Here is an 18,298-nt window from a genome sequence, read left to right as displayed (position 1 = left end):
CGGTGTTTTAACGACAAAGAGCAAACTATTGAGGATATCTGAAAATTGTTTGTGTCTACTTTGCTGCAGTGGTTCTCGGCTATTGTCCTCAAGGGAGGAAATGCTCTTGAGTTTTTGTTTTCTTTTCAAGTTTCTAGAATGTAATTAGGTGCTTCTTTTGTATATTTCCTGTGTGCATGGGCTTTGCCTAGTTCATTAAATAAAGCTTTTCTTACTTATAAAAAAAAAAAAATCAATTTTAAACTTTGCAATTGTGATTTGTAAGTGATTGTTGGGAAGGCATAAAACCTAGAAAATCTAAGTGTGCATTTTACTCTTCTCTCTAAAAGAATAGTTTGATGTCAACTTTAGTAGTAGTTGACATCGCTTTGATATCAGAGGCGAATAGGATATTGATATTATTTTCAATCAAGTTGTCTTGCTCACTTTATTTGGGGCAATCTTGGGAACGTTTAAGAGGTTGCACATGTGCGTTGCTCTTGAGATTTCCTATTTTTAAGTTACCACAATCAAAATCATTGTTTTGATTTTCTGTAGATTTTTTTATATTTTCTCTAAATGCTGCCTTCAAGTCGTCTGTATGAAGATAAAATTTGTTTTGCAGATTCTGAGATTGGAGTTTGCTCATTATGACTACAAATTACGGGGAACTATATCAGCTAAGGACTTTGCATTGTCCATGGTTGCTTCTGCCGACTTGAGTCATATAGGCAGGTTGCTTGATCGGGTTGATGAATTGAGCAATGTTTCGCAACTTAGGGATACACGCATTACTTTTGAGGAGTTCAAAAATTTTGCAGAGCTACGCCAAAAACTGAAGCCATTTTCTTTGGCCCTTTTCACTTTTGGAGAAGTGAATGGCCTGTTAAGAAGAAATGACTTTCAACGAGCTGCCTCACATGTACTATACTTGTCCTTGTTGATTTAATTCTTCTTTTGTGGCTCTATTTTGTGACTTTCTTTTGAGTTCATTTTGTAGGAAGGCCTCTGCATCAGTAGTCATGAAAACCTTGCTTAAAATGAGTAGCACAGTGCTTCCTGTTAATTACCACCTCATTTTGTACAAACCCAGTACGATTGTGCATGATGAGCTCCTACTGTTGGATATCATCGTGGAAGTCCATTTTATTAAATTATCAGGCTGAGATGCTCCCATAAAAAGGGTGGGGACTTTTTAATAACTGTGGGTGCTTAACTTTTGGCTTAAGCCCGTGACACCTGAGCATGGAATTTTCAAAAAATGCATGAAAGAAAGTTGTCCAGATTGCACATATTGAACCCATCATTTTTCTTTTTTATCATGTGGTCTTAGGATATTTGGACAATTCAGTAAGAGCCATAGAAAACTAAAATTTTCAGAATGCACAGAAAAATTTCCTACAATCTCGCATTTTTTTTAATCCTTACTGCTAAATGCATGTACTGCTTTGGTTCAGATTTTCTGCAGTAATTTTTGTTCAATAGCCTTCTTTCCTGTTTCCTTCTGGTTTTATTTTACTTTAATGGCATTATTTATGCAATATCAGGTGTGCGATGTAGCCCTCTCTGATAATGTGGTTGAAATCATTTTCCAAGTGTTTGACACAAACAGTGATGGAAGTTTAAGCTACGATGAGTTTGTAAGAGTTTTATGCAATAGGGAAAGGGATATTGCTCAACGTGTGGCGGAAGGAATTCCGGGCCTTTTTTTCTTGTTGCCAGAACAGTGCAAATAATTGCTCCCCTTCGCAGGTTCTTTCTTGATGCATGCATGCATGCTGTGTTTGGGTGCAGTTTACTCAATTGTCAATAATCCTTCTGATAGCTTGAAGGATCACGTGTTGTAAATAGATGATTTATATTATTAGTGTTGACAGTCTTCAACTCAATATCTACCTGGGTGAGCCTTGAAGGATGCCTTCTGATAGCTGGAAGGCTCGAGGTTGTTGCAAATCAAAACAGGTAGGAGATGACTAAATTCTTAGGAATTGTTTGGATCAGACTATGAACTCTTAACAATGGAAGTATGAAACATTTTGTATCACAAAGTACAGTCTTTTTTTTTTTTTTTTTTAAATGATATAACTCCTTGTATTGCAACGAAAGGGCGAGACCGAACTTTTTCAATAAGAATTGTTCGAATGTAGGATGAGGTTATGCATTTCAGCTTTTGTTGCCTATTTATGTTTTTGCTCCATTTTTTTTCGTGTTTGTTTTTTTGTTCGTCAACTGAATTAACTTTATCAAGACGCAACACACTCCAATGGGAGAGTAACATAAATGGTGAAGTCCATTATTGACTGATAATCTTTGTTCTTTCCACTTGCATCTCTTGTTTTTATCATCTTCATTGACCAATAACATATCACCACATTTCCTAAACCAAAATCTACCCTTATATAAATAAACAAATCCAATCATTCAGGCAGAAAAGGAAAATCTAATTGAGAAATTCAGTTCCCTTAAAAAACACCACTTATTCGATACATATCAGGGGCCAATATTCTGTGGTGGGATTATATTAATTAAGATCGGATACGCCCAGATTCTATACATTGAAAAATCTAAAGTTAAATTTACAGCCTAAAGGTATAGATCAATGTGGTGGCGTGGTGCCCCTGCGGCTTTTGTGTATTTTTCTTTGCTTGTTTCTGAAACGTAATTGACACGGAATTTTAGAATCTTATTTTATTTGTTGGAAGAAAAGAAAAATAATGACCCAGGTTTTAATAACTTCACAGAATCACAGGATGGAGTTTTTGGAAAATTCTGAAGTTTTGTAATCCAACAAAAAATAAAAAAATTAAAAAAAAAGAATCTGATAATCCAAGTATTTCAAGATTAGAATGTCCAATTGCAAATAACCCTCTATTTCAATTAAAAAAAAAAAATGCACTTATAACTAATACATATTGACATAAAAATTTGTATAGAGATGAGATGTTCTCGAGCTTATGTGTTGAGCAACTCAAATCTTTCACGCAATTATCAACTCATACAGTAGCCGTTTAACGACAAAATAAGTACAGTTTTACTTGATCGATTTGAGTATTATTTTAAAGCTTCGTTTGAATAGATAAAAATTATAAGTTAAATAAAATATTATTAAAATATTATTTTTATTTTAAAATTTAAAAAAATTAAATTATTTATTTTATTTTGTATAGAAATTTACGAAAGTTATAATAATTACATGAGATAAAATGAGATGAGATGATCAAATCAAGTTTAAGACTTTTCTACACATATTACTTACGTAGTATGATTTGATTTAAAAGATATATTTTAAAATTAAAATTTTATTTACTATTTAAGTAATATCTATACATTAATTTGAGAATAAAATCAATAGAAGGATGCAGATAGCTTTGACGTGCGTTTAGTATTTATCTTAGCTGTCGTTTGAATAGTGAATTGAAATGAGATGGGTTAAGATAAAAATTAAAAATTAAAAAAATATTATTAAAATATTAATTTTAAATATTATTATTATTCTAAGATTTAAAAAAATTAAACTATTTATTATGATAATCAGATGAAATAAGATTATATAAGTTAAGATCATCATCAAATCTAAATCCTGGGAGCTAATCGCGGACGATAAAACCCGAAAAGAGGGTTACTTGCTCAACTCGAATTAGAATAAAAACGGACTTCTTGTCCCCCCTGGTTACTTCTCACTCTTCCGGAGCACTCAATTATTTATTTAGTTATTTATATTCGGGAAAAAAGAGTTTTTTTTTTTTTTGATAAAGTGAAAAAAGAGAGTTGATCATTCATATATAAAATAATTTAGGGTTTTCTATCTGATCCCAAATTATACATCGTCTTCTTCCCCTTCTGCTGTTAAAATTGTGAACATGGAGAAAACCAGAAGAGCATCCCATGCCGGTTCCTGGTACACTGACAATCGTAAGTCTTTCTTACAAATTCATTTGCTTTTTACTGTTAAAATGTATACTCATCTGTTCAGTCTCTGGGAAAACGAAAAAACTTTATTTATTTTTAATTAAAAAGGTATGGCTTCACGAAATTCTGGTTGCATGCATTAAGGTCTTCGAGTTTCGATTTTACTCTGATGGTCTTATTGATGTATTTTAGCTATCTAATTTAAAAGGCTGCTGGGTTTTGGGGTGTAGTGTGATGCTATCGAATTTTGGATGGTTTTCTGGAAAATTAATTGAAAATAATTTTTCTTTTTTTGGTTTCACCTCCAGTAAGATAAATGTCCGTTGGAGTAGTAGAGTTGAGTGCCTTATCAGATAGCATGAAAAGATTGAAAAATTATAATTTGGTTGAAAGTGTTTTTAGTTTACCATTAAGGGTTTGTAAAAAGTTGTGCTTCTGGTTCAAAAACCGCTTTATGATCCAAGCAAATTGGGTGATGAAAAGATGAGTAGTTTCTTTTTTTGATAGGTAAAAGAAAAGTTAAAAAAAAAAAAATCATGGAAGAGAAGCAAATGAAAAGCTTTCATAAAAACTCTCGCAGAATTGAGGATGAAGTTTCTTCTCGCAGTTTTCATTCTTTACGCGCCAGATAATGAGTTAGTAACCGTGACAAGTTTAAACAATAAAATCCCAATTGTTTTTAAGTTTCTTTTTTTGAAATGGAATTTTAACGGATGTATTAAAATTTTAATGTGTGCTTGGAAGAAACCCAGAGAGCATTACGTATTACTGGTTTGTTGCCCGTTAGGGTAAGCAGTGCTGTGTAATAGTAACTTGTTAATTCGGTTCTTCAGTGTAACAATAGTTGATATTGTGTTTCATAAACTGTAACTTGAAATGCATGGTAACTATCAGGATTAAATAAATTTATATCCTTTATTTATTTTGCCATTTTTATTTATAAAAAAGATTATCATAGAGTTGAACATCACCATACTTTATTATTTTCATATTCTCAAAGTAGTTCAAATAGACAGTCTCACTTTATTGTAGTGATATATCTAATATTTTTACTATACAAGTCACATGCGTGGAGATTTGATGATTCATACACAGAAGCCAACCATGTTCAGAATTTCTTCCACTGTTGTGAATTTGCGTGCAGAAACATAGATTAGTAGATGTCATAGTGACACTAAGAGGAATAGTTTCTGCATCCGTTCACCATTACAGAAGATTAAAGTTTTAAACATTTTCTTAAAGCTATCCGGAAATCTTGTGTATGCTTTGTGTAAAGAACTTTGTATACACTCGTCAACATTCTTGTAATTTTTTGGAAAGTGCTTCTGATATTTCTTTCCCTTTGCAGCTAAGAAATTAGCAGAAGAGCTTGAAGGCTGGCTGGCGGCATCTGGCGTGGACAAATCTCCTGATGTCCGAGGTGTAATTGCTCCGTAAGTTATTATGGACCTATAATGCCTTGTTTCTTCCAGTTACAAACAACTGTAATGTTTTCCATTGATTCGTGGTACTGGACCCACAGGCATGCAGGTTACTCATATTCAGGTCGTGCTGCAGCCTATGCATTTGCGAACATAGATCCAACAAACATGTCTGTTTTCTTCCAGCTCACTCCCTCTCTTTTTATCTCCTCCTGTTGCTTTAGCTTAATATAACTGGTTTTCTCCACCTGTGTTGAACTTGTAATTTGAAATTTCACGGCATAAGGGATCGTGTGTAATAGCCGGATGGCCCTTAATTTTACCTAATAGGATTAATTATTTGGAGATATTAAATAGCTGTCTGCCCTATTAGTTGCTAATATCAAAATGCTTATAATTCCAGTTTGCGGGTGTTCCTTCTTGGCCCATCTCACCACTACTACACTCCAAAATGTGCTCTTTCAATGGCCACAGTTTACAAGACTCCCATAGGGGACCTACCTATTGATTTGGAAGGTATTGTGATGTTCATTTTTAGATATATGTAACTCATTGTGTTCTTTGAGAATTGTGAGTTATAATGAGTTTTAAGAAAACATTCAATATGCGTGTATCAAAACTATGGAGAACAATATGTGTTTTTATTTGTTGTTGAGTTGATCCACACACGACTATTTTTGAGTTCCTTAGTTCATTTTTGCTTGAACCATAGTTTTTCATTACGATATATTGTCATTCATTCATGATTTCGCATTATGAAATTAATATTTGCTTTCATCTATCAGTCAATGAGGAGCTAAAAGCTACTGGAAAATTTGAAATGATGGATATTCGCATTGATGAGGCTGAACATAGCATGGAAATGCACTTGCCATATCTTGCTAAAGTATTTGAGGGGTATGCTTCTTCATATATACAAGTTCTATAATTATCTTTGTTGAAGCTTACTTTTGATGATACATAACAGGCACCAAGTGAAAGTTGTACCCATTTTGGTTGGCGCTCTTAATGCTGAGAATGAAGCCATGTATGGACGGTTGCTTGCCAAATATGTGGATGATCCAAATAATTTTTTTTCCGTGTCCTCAGATTTTTGTCATTGGGGTTCTCGGTATGTCTTTTATAAAAATTCACTAACTTATTTTACTTATCAAAAAAAAAAAAATTCACTAACTTATTTGTTCCTTTTATGTACACGAGAGTTCAAGTTTCTCCAAGATGTTAGTTTGCAGAATGTTTTTAATTTTGTCACTCTCTTTAATTGTCACTTTGGGACATACACATAAGCATGTGCATTCACATATATGTGCTTGTATACGATGAATGGGAAGTGCTTGACACCATCAACATGAGGTTGTGCATTAGTTATGTGCGCCCTTAGAAACTAATTCGGATCTTAGAGTTATGTTAAACTTGGTTGGTGAACTAACATAAAGAAAGGGAAAAAGCAATTCGCTGGAGCAAAAGGATTATTTATTTATTTGAATCTGTAGATACTCTGGATCACCGAGTCAAGTGACTAAAGCAACTAAAGCGACTACTATACATAGAGCTGGAAGCTGCACTAGTGGAAGGAAAAGGAACTAAAATCCAATCCCGCAAATAATTGTTCATGGAACTACTCAAGATTATTTGGACCATCTTTCCTAGAATACAGAATGGAGATGGATGTTTTTTAGATATTAGTTTTGGATTACTGAATATGTGCATGAAGTTGGTGCCAATACCCTTTCACTTGCTTGATCGGTGTAATTGGATATTCTATCTGTACATGACTTTTCCATTCCATTGTCAGGTTCAATTACACTCACTATGAGAAGAAACATGGGGCCATATACAAATCTATTGAGGCCTTGGACACGATGGGCATGGATATAATAGAAACAGGAGATCCAGATGCATTCAAACAATATCTGTTGGAATACGAAAACACCATCTGTGGACGCCATCCCATTAGCGTATTTCTTCATGTAAGTGCCTCAGTTTTTTTTAACAGCCACGAAATGTCTTGAAGGAAGCTTTGAGCCATTCTAGAAGCTAAAATGCCTGGCATTCAGAAAGAATTGGCCATCTTGTTAAATAGTTCCGCAGATTTAAATATTTTCCCGATCTTCATGTTGCGTCTGAGTCTGCATAAACCTGTATCTATTTTTTCTTTTACTGCATCTTGTCCTTTTTTCTCATGTATCTGTAAATTTTATCAGATGCTGAGGAACTCCTCGACAAAGATAAAGATCAAATTTCTCCGATACGAGCAGTCTAGTCAATGCAAAAGTATGAGGGATAGCAGTGTAAGCTATGCATCTGCAGCAGCAAAGATGGATGCTTGAAGCTCGAGAGTTGCTGATTTCTCCCATTAAACTATTTGATAAATTTAATTTTCTTTAACTTTCCTGAATATTTAACACAATCACGTGCAAGAACCAGCAAATGTTGGGTAATCCTTCCCTGTTTATATGGTTAAGGCAGATAACAGATCATTCTGCGAACCTGTTTCATCATCTTTTGTTGCACGTGATACATTGAGTTAACCTCTTTTTTTATATTTCTTTTTTTTTTTTTTTTTATTGGTTGCTGCGTTCGCAATTTTACAAGAGCTCAAACTGGATTATGTGGCACATATGATGTGTGACTTGCTATGGTTATGACCAGGAAAGAAATGATGAGATTATGACATTATGATGAGGGCGTGCTTGTAATAAAATTATAACGGTTGGACTGGAATTGTGGGCGGCAGGTTATGATACAGACTTACTAACCTCAATGATGATGATTTCGGGACAGCGTGGTTTAATAATGATCTCTGACAACAGGATAGGTGTTTTTTCCCCCCACCAATATTATCGTCAAGAAACGTTAGACAGCGCATTGGATCAACAGGCTTGCTCACAGGATTAAGAATTTGAGCACATGGTGATGTTGGTGGGAATCAGTGGTATTACATCACGAGTATTGTATAATCTCGGACGGTCATTTTTAAAAGAAGAATTTCGTGGTAGAAAAAGACAGTTGGATGTCTTTTAATGACCTGATTGTTCGCCTGATAGGTTTTGTCTGATGCTATGCCTCGAATTCCTGCAATTTATGCCCTGATTTTACGAGCTATCACAAGGGGAAAGGACTTCCATTTGCGCTGTTGAGATGAAAATTATGTTTGTTCCGTAGAGGCGGATGTCAAACCTCAACCCCACCGTATAACTTTTACATTAGAGAGCAATTACTATAGTTCAGATGTAGAGCCACAAATACTCAAATGCTCAGATCACACAGCTGTTTCTATGTACAAAACCCAACTTTTTTGCTTCTTTAGTCAAGGATGGACTTTCTCAACTCTCGAATTCCACAGGTACGCCGGTGGCTGATCTGTTATCAACCAATGGCAGCAGGCCCCAGTTATCTCCAACCTCCAGGGGTTCAAAAACGTTAACCCCGCCATCAGTAAGACCCACGGCAAACTGGGTTGGTTTTTGTGGATGCGCAGCAATAGCAATCGGGTAAACATCGGGACTGCAACACCAAATAGATGAATTTGTAAATGTTTTGGTCGAGATCTGTCTCAAGTTTTTGTGGGCTAATCATCAGCATAGGCTCAAGTGTTACTCTTGAAACAAAGAAGTTAGAGCTACATGGGGTGAAGATAAAGAAATAAGATATAATGAAAAACAAGCAAATTAAAGCTAGTGATAACAATAAACCAAAAATCATGACAAAAGTTCAGCAACTCACTGGGGAAAGTGCAATGTGTTTTAGGTGAGAAATATTTGCAATGGCTACATATTACTGGTCATTATTTCATGGGAGATAGATTAAGTATAAAGTTTTCATGGAAAATCTTGTGCATACATGAACTGATAAGCAGGATATAACCAGCATGTAGCAACGAAGGTATGCCTTGGGACACTGTTAGTAAAGATCGGTTAATGACGTATGCAGAATACCTTGTATTACAAGGAAGGTAAGCGGTAGGATTAATCCGACAATGCAGCTCAAGATTTGAAGCATCGAAAATGGCCACACTTCCATCCACAAAGGTGGCGTACACCATCTGGCTATCACACGAGAAAGTTGCGTCGGAGATGGGTGCAGAAAATTCTCCTGGAATCCACTACATAATAATAAAAAAATATATTCAGACATTTTATTTGTCTCCTTAAAAGCACAGTGTACAAGCAGCAAAGACCTGTTTATTTTATGAGAGAGAGAAACAGAGCAGCAACCTGCTTAACACAGATTAATTCTCTTGCTTCATATATTCCAAGATGAGTTTTGTGCATGGCAAGGAAGTGGTTCCCATCCCGATGGAACTGGACATGGGTGTCTGATGGCGATGCTAATTTTCCACCAGGCATCTGAAAGAATATGCCTTTTTGTTTTTCCCATGACACATTCCACACACAGACCTGCATAAGAATGGACCTAGTAATCCATGGAGTTCCCACTAGAGTTGGGTTGATTTCAAAAACATTCAGAGACAGTAAAAAAATCATTTTCCCCTGATTTAGTTAGTGATGATCATTAGTTTTCTTGTCATTCCCTCCCTCAGTACACATACTGGAAAACCAATCATCAGGAGCAACACGAGCCCAAGGCACCAAAGGAGAGAATTTTGGGGGTCAAAAGGAGAAAAAAAACTATAAGCCTTGTCTCAAGTACTGGTACTGATTCAAGATATGCACAGCACGACATATCAAATACTAACCTGAGCATCTGCACCAGAAGAAATGAGTACATTCAAAGCACTAGAGAATGCAAGTCCAGTAACTCTTTCAGAGTGACCCTCGAGTTTGCTTTTAACCTGCATGAATGGACTCAAAAGCTTGCCTGGATTAACATTTAAAACAGTATGGTGCATGCATTAATCTTCAATAAATGGAATGTATACCTTATTTGAGCGGACGTTATAAATTAAAACCAAGGAATTGTCCATCCCAACGGCAATTATATTGTTATCTTGAGGGTGGAAAGCAAGACATGTCGCCGCAGGTGGCGGGGACATGATAGTCATCATTGTCTGTTTATCAACAAAGTTTGAGAATACGATCAGTTAGATCCCTCATTAGTTGTGCATAATTTAACACTTATAGACAAGCATTTTATATAATAACAGATGGCAACAAAAACAAAATCCACTAGAATGCACAAATTTCATTTATCCAGCTTCCTACTAACCTTAAATGTTAACATGTTGAACAGGGAAATCATTCCTCCAGACGCTGACATGAGATATGAATCATTCTTGGACAAAGCAAAACAGGGTACAGCATCTTCTTTGTTGGTGCCTGTTAGGTCATTTCTCATGAACTGTAAGCCACTCTTTGGTTGCCACAATTGAGGGTGAACTTTGTTTGTCGCCTAAATTCAATATCGCACCACAATGAAGCTATCAACTATATTTTGGATTCAAATTTCAGGCAAAACAAAAACCCCAAGCGGCATCCGTACTATTAAGAGTCTCCTTTTTACCTTGCCACTCAAATTACGGTCATTTTGTTGCCATTTCCAAAGTAGATGAATGGCGTTTGAGGCCAAAGCCAAAATGGCACTACCTGAATTTGTGTAGATCAGTCTTGAGATCTGCAGTTGTCATAAAGGAGTGTTTGTTAGTAATCAATTATGAACAACCCATCTAGATAGGGCTTACAAAAATAAATCAAGTTCCACTAGGATTATATTTTCATTCCATTTAATACTCCTTAAGTTTCCAGGAGTCCTCCATTATTCTGGTCTTTTCAACCATCCTTAGTACCTCAAAATTAACCATGCAACTCATTCTACCATGTCATGGCATCGCTATCTTTTCATTTATGGGCAGAGACATTGTTCTACTGGATTGAGGTTCTTTCCTTGTGATTAAATAACATCACATTCCTTATTGAACCTTATAATTATAACTCATAGTTACGTGGATGCCCTTTCCCTAAAAGTCAATAATGTGCATATTCACTTTATAAATACCATTTCTCAATCTGCTGAATGGTGATTCTCTAGTTTATCTTGGGTGATTGAATTGGGAGGTCTGATTTCAAATGATTACGGATCATCATGATATGATTGTACCAGTTATGCTTCCTATATCTGCCATCAGCATAGATATCCTACAAATTGGGCTGGTGCAAAATCTTAATCAGCAATAAACTCCTATGATCACTACCTGCAACAGCAGAAAAGTGTTTTATTTCCCAGAGAAGGTATTTCGGTTATTAAGATAACAGCTATAGGAGAGGACAATATATGCAATCTTTACAGTTTGTGTTCTTTTATTTTTAACAGATTCTTAACAAACAATTGGCATGTAAATGAATAGAGCATAAAAAACTCTATAGCGTAGACAGCAAGATTTCATTATTTTTGTGCATTTTATAGCTTATATCACATTTCACTAACTTGAAAATACAGGTCACATTAACATTTGACCATGGGAATGTCTTGGTAGGAAAAATACTTAACTACACCAATTTGATAAAATTATTTTCATTTTCAAAGAAGAGGAGAGAGTAAATATGATAAACTTATAATAAGCAATTTTCAAAAAGAAAATAAAAGAAGGAAAAGAAAAAGAAAAACCCAAACTGAAAAGAACTTGAAAAGAGCATAAAAACGTCAACATTTTCAATCTAGAATCATAATATAGGTAGGGCAATCTGCAAACATTTTTTCCCCAGGCACAGTCAGCAATGAACAATATAATGCCACATAGAGAAACAAGAAAGATTGTAAAAATAAATGATGACTAGAAGAGAAGTAGGTTAAAGGGAATGCCATACTTTCTCTGTCTTCACATGCTCAGGGAGCCGCAAGGACTGGCACTGAGAAGCACTGTTAATTTCAAAGAGCTTCTGCTTTGATTTGTTGAAGGCTTCTCCAGTAAATTTAGATTGCATGACATCCATGTTTTTTGCATTCCCATCCTACAGAAAGCAATTTTTTAATTATCTTTAATGGCACTTTATAAGTGATTGATAGGATATTTATGGGGTCATGGATGTAAGTAAGTCCCATTTGAAAGTCATGATGGTGTGGAAAGAGGTTGGATTCAGACATATCTGTGTATGTTATGAGCATGCTCAATTAGATATAACTTAAGTCTTAACTAATTCTTCAATGAGAAACTCACTATGTTGAGACATCCATCTGCATCTTCAGCACTAGCAACAACTGTAGTTGGATTAACAGCAAGCTGCATGAAACTAAAAGCATCAGGTGGAAAAATAGTCTACCAGAATCAACAAGAATAGGTTTAATATGCCGACCTTCCTGAAGGTTTCAGTGAGAACCCGAGAGGCATCTCCAGAACAGTTTTCTAATGTATCGAACATCTGAGGACCATAATCAGTTGCCAAGATCTTGATTCTATTTTCATTTGCAGTAACAGCCAATAATGTGCCCTCCTTGTTGAAGCATATATGTGGATTTGCCTAAATATCAGATAAGATTTTCACGTACAACTTAGATCATCATCATTCTTGTTTGGTACATGCATGATACTTAACCATCAGGACTACTTTAACGAGTAAGATCTGTAAAAAAATCAAGACACCACTGAAGAACGTACTGGGAGGCCTCCATCTGCATCAATAGTTGTCAAAAGCTCAACATTGTCCATATCCCAAAATTTAATCATGTGATTGTCACCAGCAGCCAAAAACTGGTTCCTGGTTGTAGTGAATTGCACAACAGACAAAGGGCATTTACCAAGTCCATGGTAAACTCTTTCTGTAGTGCCTTCACTTTCGTTCCATTCAACAAGGAATGACTGCCCATCTTTACTGGTCCCACATGAAAAAAGCCTAGAAAGGCAATCCATGACAACAACATTAGTTTCCTATAAAAATATGAATAGCACACACAAAAGTCCAGTAGCCCAACAGATCAAACCTGTTATCATCAGCACTATAAGCCATTTTGGTGCACCCGAGACCTGGTGCGTCATAATCAACTCTGACTCCCAAGTTATCATATAAATGGGCCTTGATTTTACCGTCCACAGATGTTGAAAAGAAAAACTAGGTGGCATAAAAGCACAAAAATAGTTGAATAATATAGAGGAAACCAAAGGTACATCAAAGAAACGAAAATCTAAATACTGCCACGATCAGTGACAGCAGCTAGAGTATTTCTTACATGAATATCTTGCTTGGCGTGAGGACATATAGAATAAACAGGAGCATCATGACCATCAAAAGTGAACTGTTTCGTTCCAGTAACCACGTCCCACACCTGAATAGCAATGACTTGTCAGTTTCTCTATCACATAATAATATACATCTCCAATAATAAACCAACCTTAGTTGTCTTGTCATCTCCACATGTTATGACCCAAAGTTGCATGTGAGGGGCAGCAAATGCTAGATCATTTACGCCACCAACATGAGCCTCGATCTAATTGTGTAATGTTAAGCGTTAGATTTAAAATAAAAACTCCAACATGGAAGATTGAAAATCAAAACAATTTTTTTCAAAGACCTCCAATTCCTGCTGGACATCATGTCCACCATGATAAGAAAATAACTGCAGAATATGCTTTGAATAAGCAACACCTGATCAAATGAAGATGCTAGGGATTATCAAGAGAAGAATAAAATCAGTGAATACTAATGTAGAACCATTAGGACTCCACAAAGCACCTACCAAATAAAGAACCATCAGGACTCCACAAGATACGATTGACAGAGAGACGCGAATTGTTTAACAGAGCTACCTGAAAGTAGTTGAGATCAGTTCAGATTTTAGATCACGTCATCAAAAAAGAGTTTTTCTATTACACTATCATAATCCAGGAGTCGTACCTGGAATTTCATTGAGCATGCTCCAATATCCCAGACCTTAAAATTTATTGAAACCAACTTTTCCTCAAAACTTAAATCCCACAGCCCTATGTCACCAGTAGAAGTTCCAACTGGAAAAACATGTTTGTAGAACTCATGAGTAAATTTCAAATCGAAAGACAAATAGTTATCACAAATACTTGATCCGTAAACGTGTATAACAGGAATAAAACTTTCATCTAAGTCAACCTAGCAGAACATTCTCCTGGAAAGGATGAAAATCCATGCTCACTGGTGATGATTCCTCATCCAATGTCCTAACAACAATCTTGGGCAAGTCATCTGGTACAAACACTGAGCTGTGACTTTGACCAGGATGAGTGACAGTAGACGTTGCCTACACACACACACACACGAATGCCTAGGTCAGAAACAAGCTTTTTTTCCCCTCAACACGGAAGATTTGATGCAGCTCACCTTATCCAAGGTGCTAAAGGGTCTTCCTGTGAACGTCATATCAGAATCCTTCAGAAGCTCTATAGCTTTAGCTATAAAGGGGTAACCAAGGGTGAAAAAAATAGTACGTGTAATGTGTGTAAAACTTGAACTAAAATATGATTTCAACTCGAAAACTATGCAAGAATTAAATCCTCTACCTGAATTAGTTGGCGCACCATAACAGATTGCTCCAAGAAAAGCAGGTTGTGTTACAGTAGATGCGCTAGAAGTCCAATTGTCAGAAGTTGTTGAAGCTTGACATGATGTGGCTTGAGAATGCTATAGCATAGAAGTGGGAGCATTCTTAGAAGAATGAAAATAGTATGAAAAATAATTCATCTGTTTTGATTACCAACTGTAGAAGAATAAATTGGACAATAAAAGGGGAAAACTTCTGGAAAAAACTCCAGTTTTCAGTACAGATCTTACCAGTGAAATGCTCTCAGTTGACTGGGCAAATGAAAAGTCCTGTTGAGGTTGACAAACATGATCCACAAAAAGGGTTTTTATATCTGGATTTGGATGACGATCTTCACAATGTGTATGCTGCCAATTCAAGCTGTCAATTACAACCAATATCAGTTCTCTCAATGAATGACAAACTTTGCTAGAAGTATAAACAGTATCCGAGTATCAAAGAAGCAGAACAGGTCTAACCAAGTGACATACAAATAACAAGTCGAAGAAATTGATTAGAAATATTACCTTTGATTAATGAGACGGCGCAACCTCTGACTTTTGATGCTAGGAAACTCCAGTTTGCCACAGAAAATAGGATTTGCCTCAATAATTTTCTTGAGTTCATTCATCAACACTGTTCTTGCAGACTTTGTGTCTCCATATCCGGAAAGTGATTCATGTTGCCTATTGTACCCTCACAATGAGATAAAGATCATCTGAGCATCTATAGTTATCACATCTGAAAACAGAGCTATTAATTAAGTCATACCTTATATCATCAAATGTTAAAAGCTGAGTCATTTCTTTGAACAGCTCCTCATGACCTGGAGCAAAAGCTTTCAAATTCTTCATGAGGACACCCAATGCCTTTCCACGATCATTACTACAAAAGAATCAACCAGTTTTTCATGTTGACACAAGGTCTAACGTGGTATTTACGTGAAAATGACAAAATAACATGACAAGCTTACTTGTCAAGTGCCTCGAGAAAACTTTGCTTCCTGATTTCAAAATAAATCTTGGTTGAGTACCTATTGTCTCTGACATTTGTAAAACCAGAAAGATACCTCTCAGCTTCATCCCAATTCCCACTAAGCACCATGTCCTCAAAATATTTCATGTCAAAGTAAATTCCACTTTCGCGCTCAAGCCTAATTTAACAGAAAAGTAAAATTAACAAGCAACAACTTGCTGGTATAAAGTGTGGAGAGAGAGAGAGAGAGAGAGAGAGAGAGAGGCCTACATGCGAGTAGTTTCTTTGAAACCTTCCTCTTCCAAAAACTGCAAGATTAAGAGGACAAGCTCTTTGATGAGAGTAGACATCCCAGACGTTCCTTTCTGGTCTCCAAAACCTCCCAGTACCACCAAACGATTCAAATTCCCCCTTTAAGAATAAATATATCTAATATGTGGGTGTGTGTCTGTCTGCCAGTGTGAACGCCAGATTTTTTTTAAAGGAAAAAAGGTAGAGTCCATATCCATTTGGCTGCCTACGAAAGTTAGGAAAAGAAAGAAAGACCAAGAACAGAAGAGAACAAAAGAAAACCGGAAAAACAGAAGAAAAAAAGATGAAAAGTTCTCCATTTAACTGGGCTTCTTTGTTTCCCAAAACAGTAGCAGCAAAAAAAGAATTTATATGGAAAAAAAAAAAAAAAGCTTCATTGTTTCCCTGGCAACCAAATGGAGAATACAATCCCTGTTAAACACAGATAACGAAGCAAATAAAAATAAATGACCTCTAATTCAAACGGAGACCTGACTTCTGCTAAGGGATCATTATTTGAGATTGTAAACAGATGAAAATGATAAAAATGAAGTGCTTGTTCGGTTCTAAAAACAAGGAAAAATATCATAGTTATTAACTCAATTCCTCAATTTTCATAGAATAGAAGTCTCAAAAGCAGTTTATCAAATGAAGCGCAGGAATTTGCACAGAGAACAATCAATAGAAAACAAAAGAATCCAAATTGTATTCTTTTCCGCTTGTCATCCTCTATTTTTTCGGTGACCAAACATTTCTGGATTAAGCACATCTCGACATTAGTATCACCGGAGTAATTGCAGTTATAAGTTATAAGAGACACTTTTAGAACAGATAATTAATGAACTTGAGTTATTGAACCATGATACTACTTGATCTAGAAACAGGTTTTTTATGAGAGAATCTCTCTCTCTCTCTCTGGTGGCGGCCATACAAAATTTCCATTTTAAAAAGAAAGATTTTTTCCTCTCATTTTCTCAGAAACTAAACAGGGTATAAGGCTCTTGATCATGCATAGATTGCCCATAGTCGAATCAAAACAGGCCAAGATAAGCTAAATTGTCTTCACCAGCACATTCGGATTAAGGTTAGGTCTCTCTGAGAACAACCAAAATAAAAATCCCAAAACCTCGGAATATCTTACTGCTACAACTTTACCAAACAAGTACCAGTATCATCGAAATGAAAGCAAAATTAGTACGCTCAGGAGAAATAAAAAAACGCAAAATTTAGTACCACCTAGCAAAGATGTCGATGGTGGTTTCTCCATACGATACCCATTTCAATCCGATCATCCTAAAAATTGAGTAAAAAACTCCCTAATTGCTTGGAAAAAGGGTCTAACGATGAATTAATCTAAGAGAAGTTAAAGAAGAAACGAAATGATAGAGAGGGCTTTAATTTATTTATTTACTTGCCATCAAAAGGGTTCTGATCGTCAAGAAAACAACTTCTTTAAATAAAAAAGGCTTAAAATTCATAAGAAGCAATGATTTAAGCAATAGATCCAGGTTCTGATAAACCAAAGGGCTAACTTAGAGGAAACAGATTATTGGCATTAAGCAAAGCAAAGCTTTAACCTCCCCCCCCTCCCCCCCAAAAAAAAAAAAAAAAAAAAAAAGAAATCGAGAAAAAGGTTTGTGACAAAGCTCACCTGAAGGATCAAGATTCAAGAACAAGATAACAAGGTATTTGAGAAGCACAGTCAAAAGATTGAGAGATCGTAAAAAGTTTTACTGCCAGCTAGTGAAAGGAAGCTTTGGCCTCGTTTTTCTCTCCGCACTTTTCTGTCTCGTCTGTGTCTCTAATCAGCACTGTAAAGTGCAGCGGAAAGAGGACAAGTGCTACGGGTGATATTGACGAGAAGATAAGCACTCGGACTTATATACAAAAAAACCGAAAATTAGAACATAAACATAGAGAAAAGTGAGTGATAAGCCATTGTGGTTATTTGCGTCTGTTACGTCACGTCCAGTAGAGCCTAGAAAGTGGGTCCCAGGGGAGGTAAACTGGTCCCGTATCTAAAAGACACCTGGGAGCTGACAAACGAAACAAACTATGGAAAGATTTGTGATTTGTATTAAAGATGAGTTGAGATGAATTGAGAATAGTAGTGAAATTTATGAGTTAAAATTGATAAATAGTAATAAATAGTAGTGAGATGAGTTGAGATGAATTGAGATGAGTTAAGACCGATATTTAGATTACGTTATGTGTTAAATTGAGTTGAGTTGAGTTTAGATAATAAAATATTGTTAGAATATTATTTTTTAATAATATTATTA

At 35.7% G+C, this 18,298-nt stretch overlaps 3 protein-coding genes across 4 annotated transcripts in view; 2 read left to right on the top strand and 1 right to left on the bottom strand.

Annotated features, from left to right (window-relative positions):
- The window catches only part of LOC121260320 (calcium uptake protein, mitochondrial), a 34,716-nt gene extending 32,571 nt beyond the window's left edge, over positions 1–2,145 (top strand). Inside the window, 3 exon segments of the mRNA XM_041162144.1 lie at positions 605–901; positions 1,527–1,682; positions 1,684–2,145. Of these exon segments, the coding sequence (XP_041018078.1) occupies positions 605–901; positions 1,527–1,682; positions 1,684–1,743 (513 nt within the window). The 3' untranslated portion in view covers positions 1,744–2,145.
- Positions 2,146–3,603: 1,458 nt separating this feature from the next.
- On the top strand, positions 3,604–7,810 carry LOC121259362 (protein MEMO1). 2 transcript variants are annotated; one of them, XM_041160922.1, is made up of 8 exons: positions 3,610–3,891; positions 5,237–5,321; positions 5,411–5,479; positions 5,713–5,825; positions 6,095–6,206; positions 6,277–6,420; positions 7,105–7,279; positions 7,514–7,810. In XM_041160922.1, exons 1-8 carry the CDS (start codon positions 3,840–3,842, stop codon positions 7,637–7,639), a joined length of 876 nt encoding a protein of 291 aa, XP_041016856.1. In that variant the 5' UTR covers positions 3,610–3,839; the 3' UTR covers positions 7,640–7,810. The 2 variants fall into 2 exon arrangements, with proteins under 2 accessions (XP_041016857.1, XP_041016856.1); XM_041160923.1 differs by lacking the exons at positions 7,105–7,279; positions 7,514–7,810 and adding an exon at positions 6,474–7,093 and having other exon boundaries at positions 3,604–3,891; positions 6,277–6,437.
- A 668-nt stretch (positions 7,811–8,478) lies between these two features.
- LOC121259361 (protein TOPLESS-like) lies at positions 8,479–17,837 on the bottom strand. Its single transcript, XM_041160921.1, has 26 exons — positions 17,668–17,837; positions 15,996–16,107; positions 15,724–15,903; positions 15,522–15,635; positions 15,278–15,436; positions 15,002–15,131; positions 14,731–14,851; positions 14,552–14,622; positions 14,324–14,471; positions 14,096–14,205; positions 13,938–14,007; positions 13,773–13,846; positions 13,593–13,688; positions 13,431–13,526; positions 13,185–13,312; positions 12,862–13,096; positions 12,560–12,724; positions 12,424–12,486; positions 12,074–12,217; positions 10,773–10,883; positions 10,479–10,661; positions 10,192–10,320; positions 10,009–10,104; positions 9,527–9,709; positions 9,248–9,414; positions 8,479–8,816 (listed from the first exon to the last, which is right to left on the bottom strand). The coding sequence occupies exons 2-26, from the start codon at positions 16,073–16,075 to the stop codon at positions 8,636–8,638; spliced, it is 3,234 nt and encodes a 1,077-aa protein (XP_041016855.1). The 5' UTR covers positions 16,076–16,107; positions 17,668–17,837; the 3' UTR covers positions 8,479–8,635.
- Between the last annotated feature and the right edge of the window lie 461 nt (positions 17,838–18,298).

This window comes from Juglans microcarpa x Juglans regia, chromosome 4D, assembly GCF_004785595.1.
Source record: "Juglans microcarpa x Juglans regia isolate MS1-56 chromosome 4D, Jm3101_v1.0, whole genome shotgun sequence".
Classification (NCBI taxonomy): Eukaryota; Viridiplantae; Streptophyta; class Magnoliopsida; order Fagales; family Juglandaceae; genus Juglans; species Juglans microcarpa x Juglans regia.
This window is presented reverse-complemented; position numbering and strand designations above follow the sequence as displayed.

Bases quoted from the DNA above. Each gene is read 5' to 3' on its own strand.
- LOC121259362 (XM_041160922.1), top strand. From the start codon at position 3,840: ATGGAGAAAACCAGAAGAGCATCCCATGCCGGTTCCTGGTACACTGAC. The intron at 3,892-5,236 runs GTAAGTCTTTCT...TTCCCTTTGCAG, and splicing joins TTCCTGGTACACTGACAATC to CTAAGAAATTAGCAGAAGAG. The intron at 6,421-7,104 runs GTATGTCTTTTA...TTCCATTGTCAG, and splicing joins TTTTGTCATTGGGGTTCTCG to GTTCAATTACACTCACTATG.
- LOC121259361 (XM_041160921.1), bottom strand. From the start codon at position 16,075: ATGTCTACTCTCATCAAAGAGCTTGTCCTCTTAATCTTGCAGTTTTTG. The intron at 15,904-15,995 runs GTAGGCCTCTCT...CTGTTAAATTAG, and splicing joins TTCAAAGAAACTACTCGCAT to GCTTGAGCGCGAAAGTGGAA. The intron at 9,710-10,008 runs GTTAGTATTTGA...ATTCTTATGCAG, and splicing joins CTTCTGGTGCAGATGCTCAG to GTCTGTGTGTGGAATGTGTC.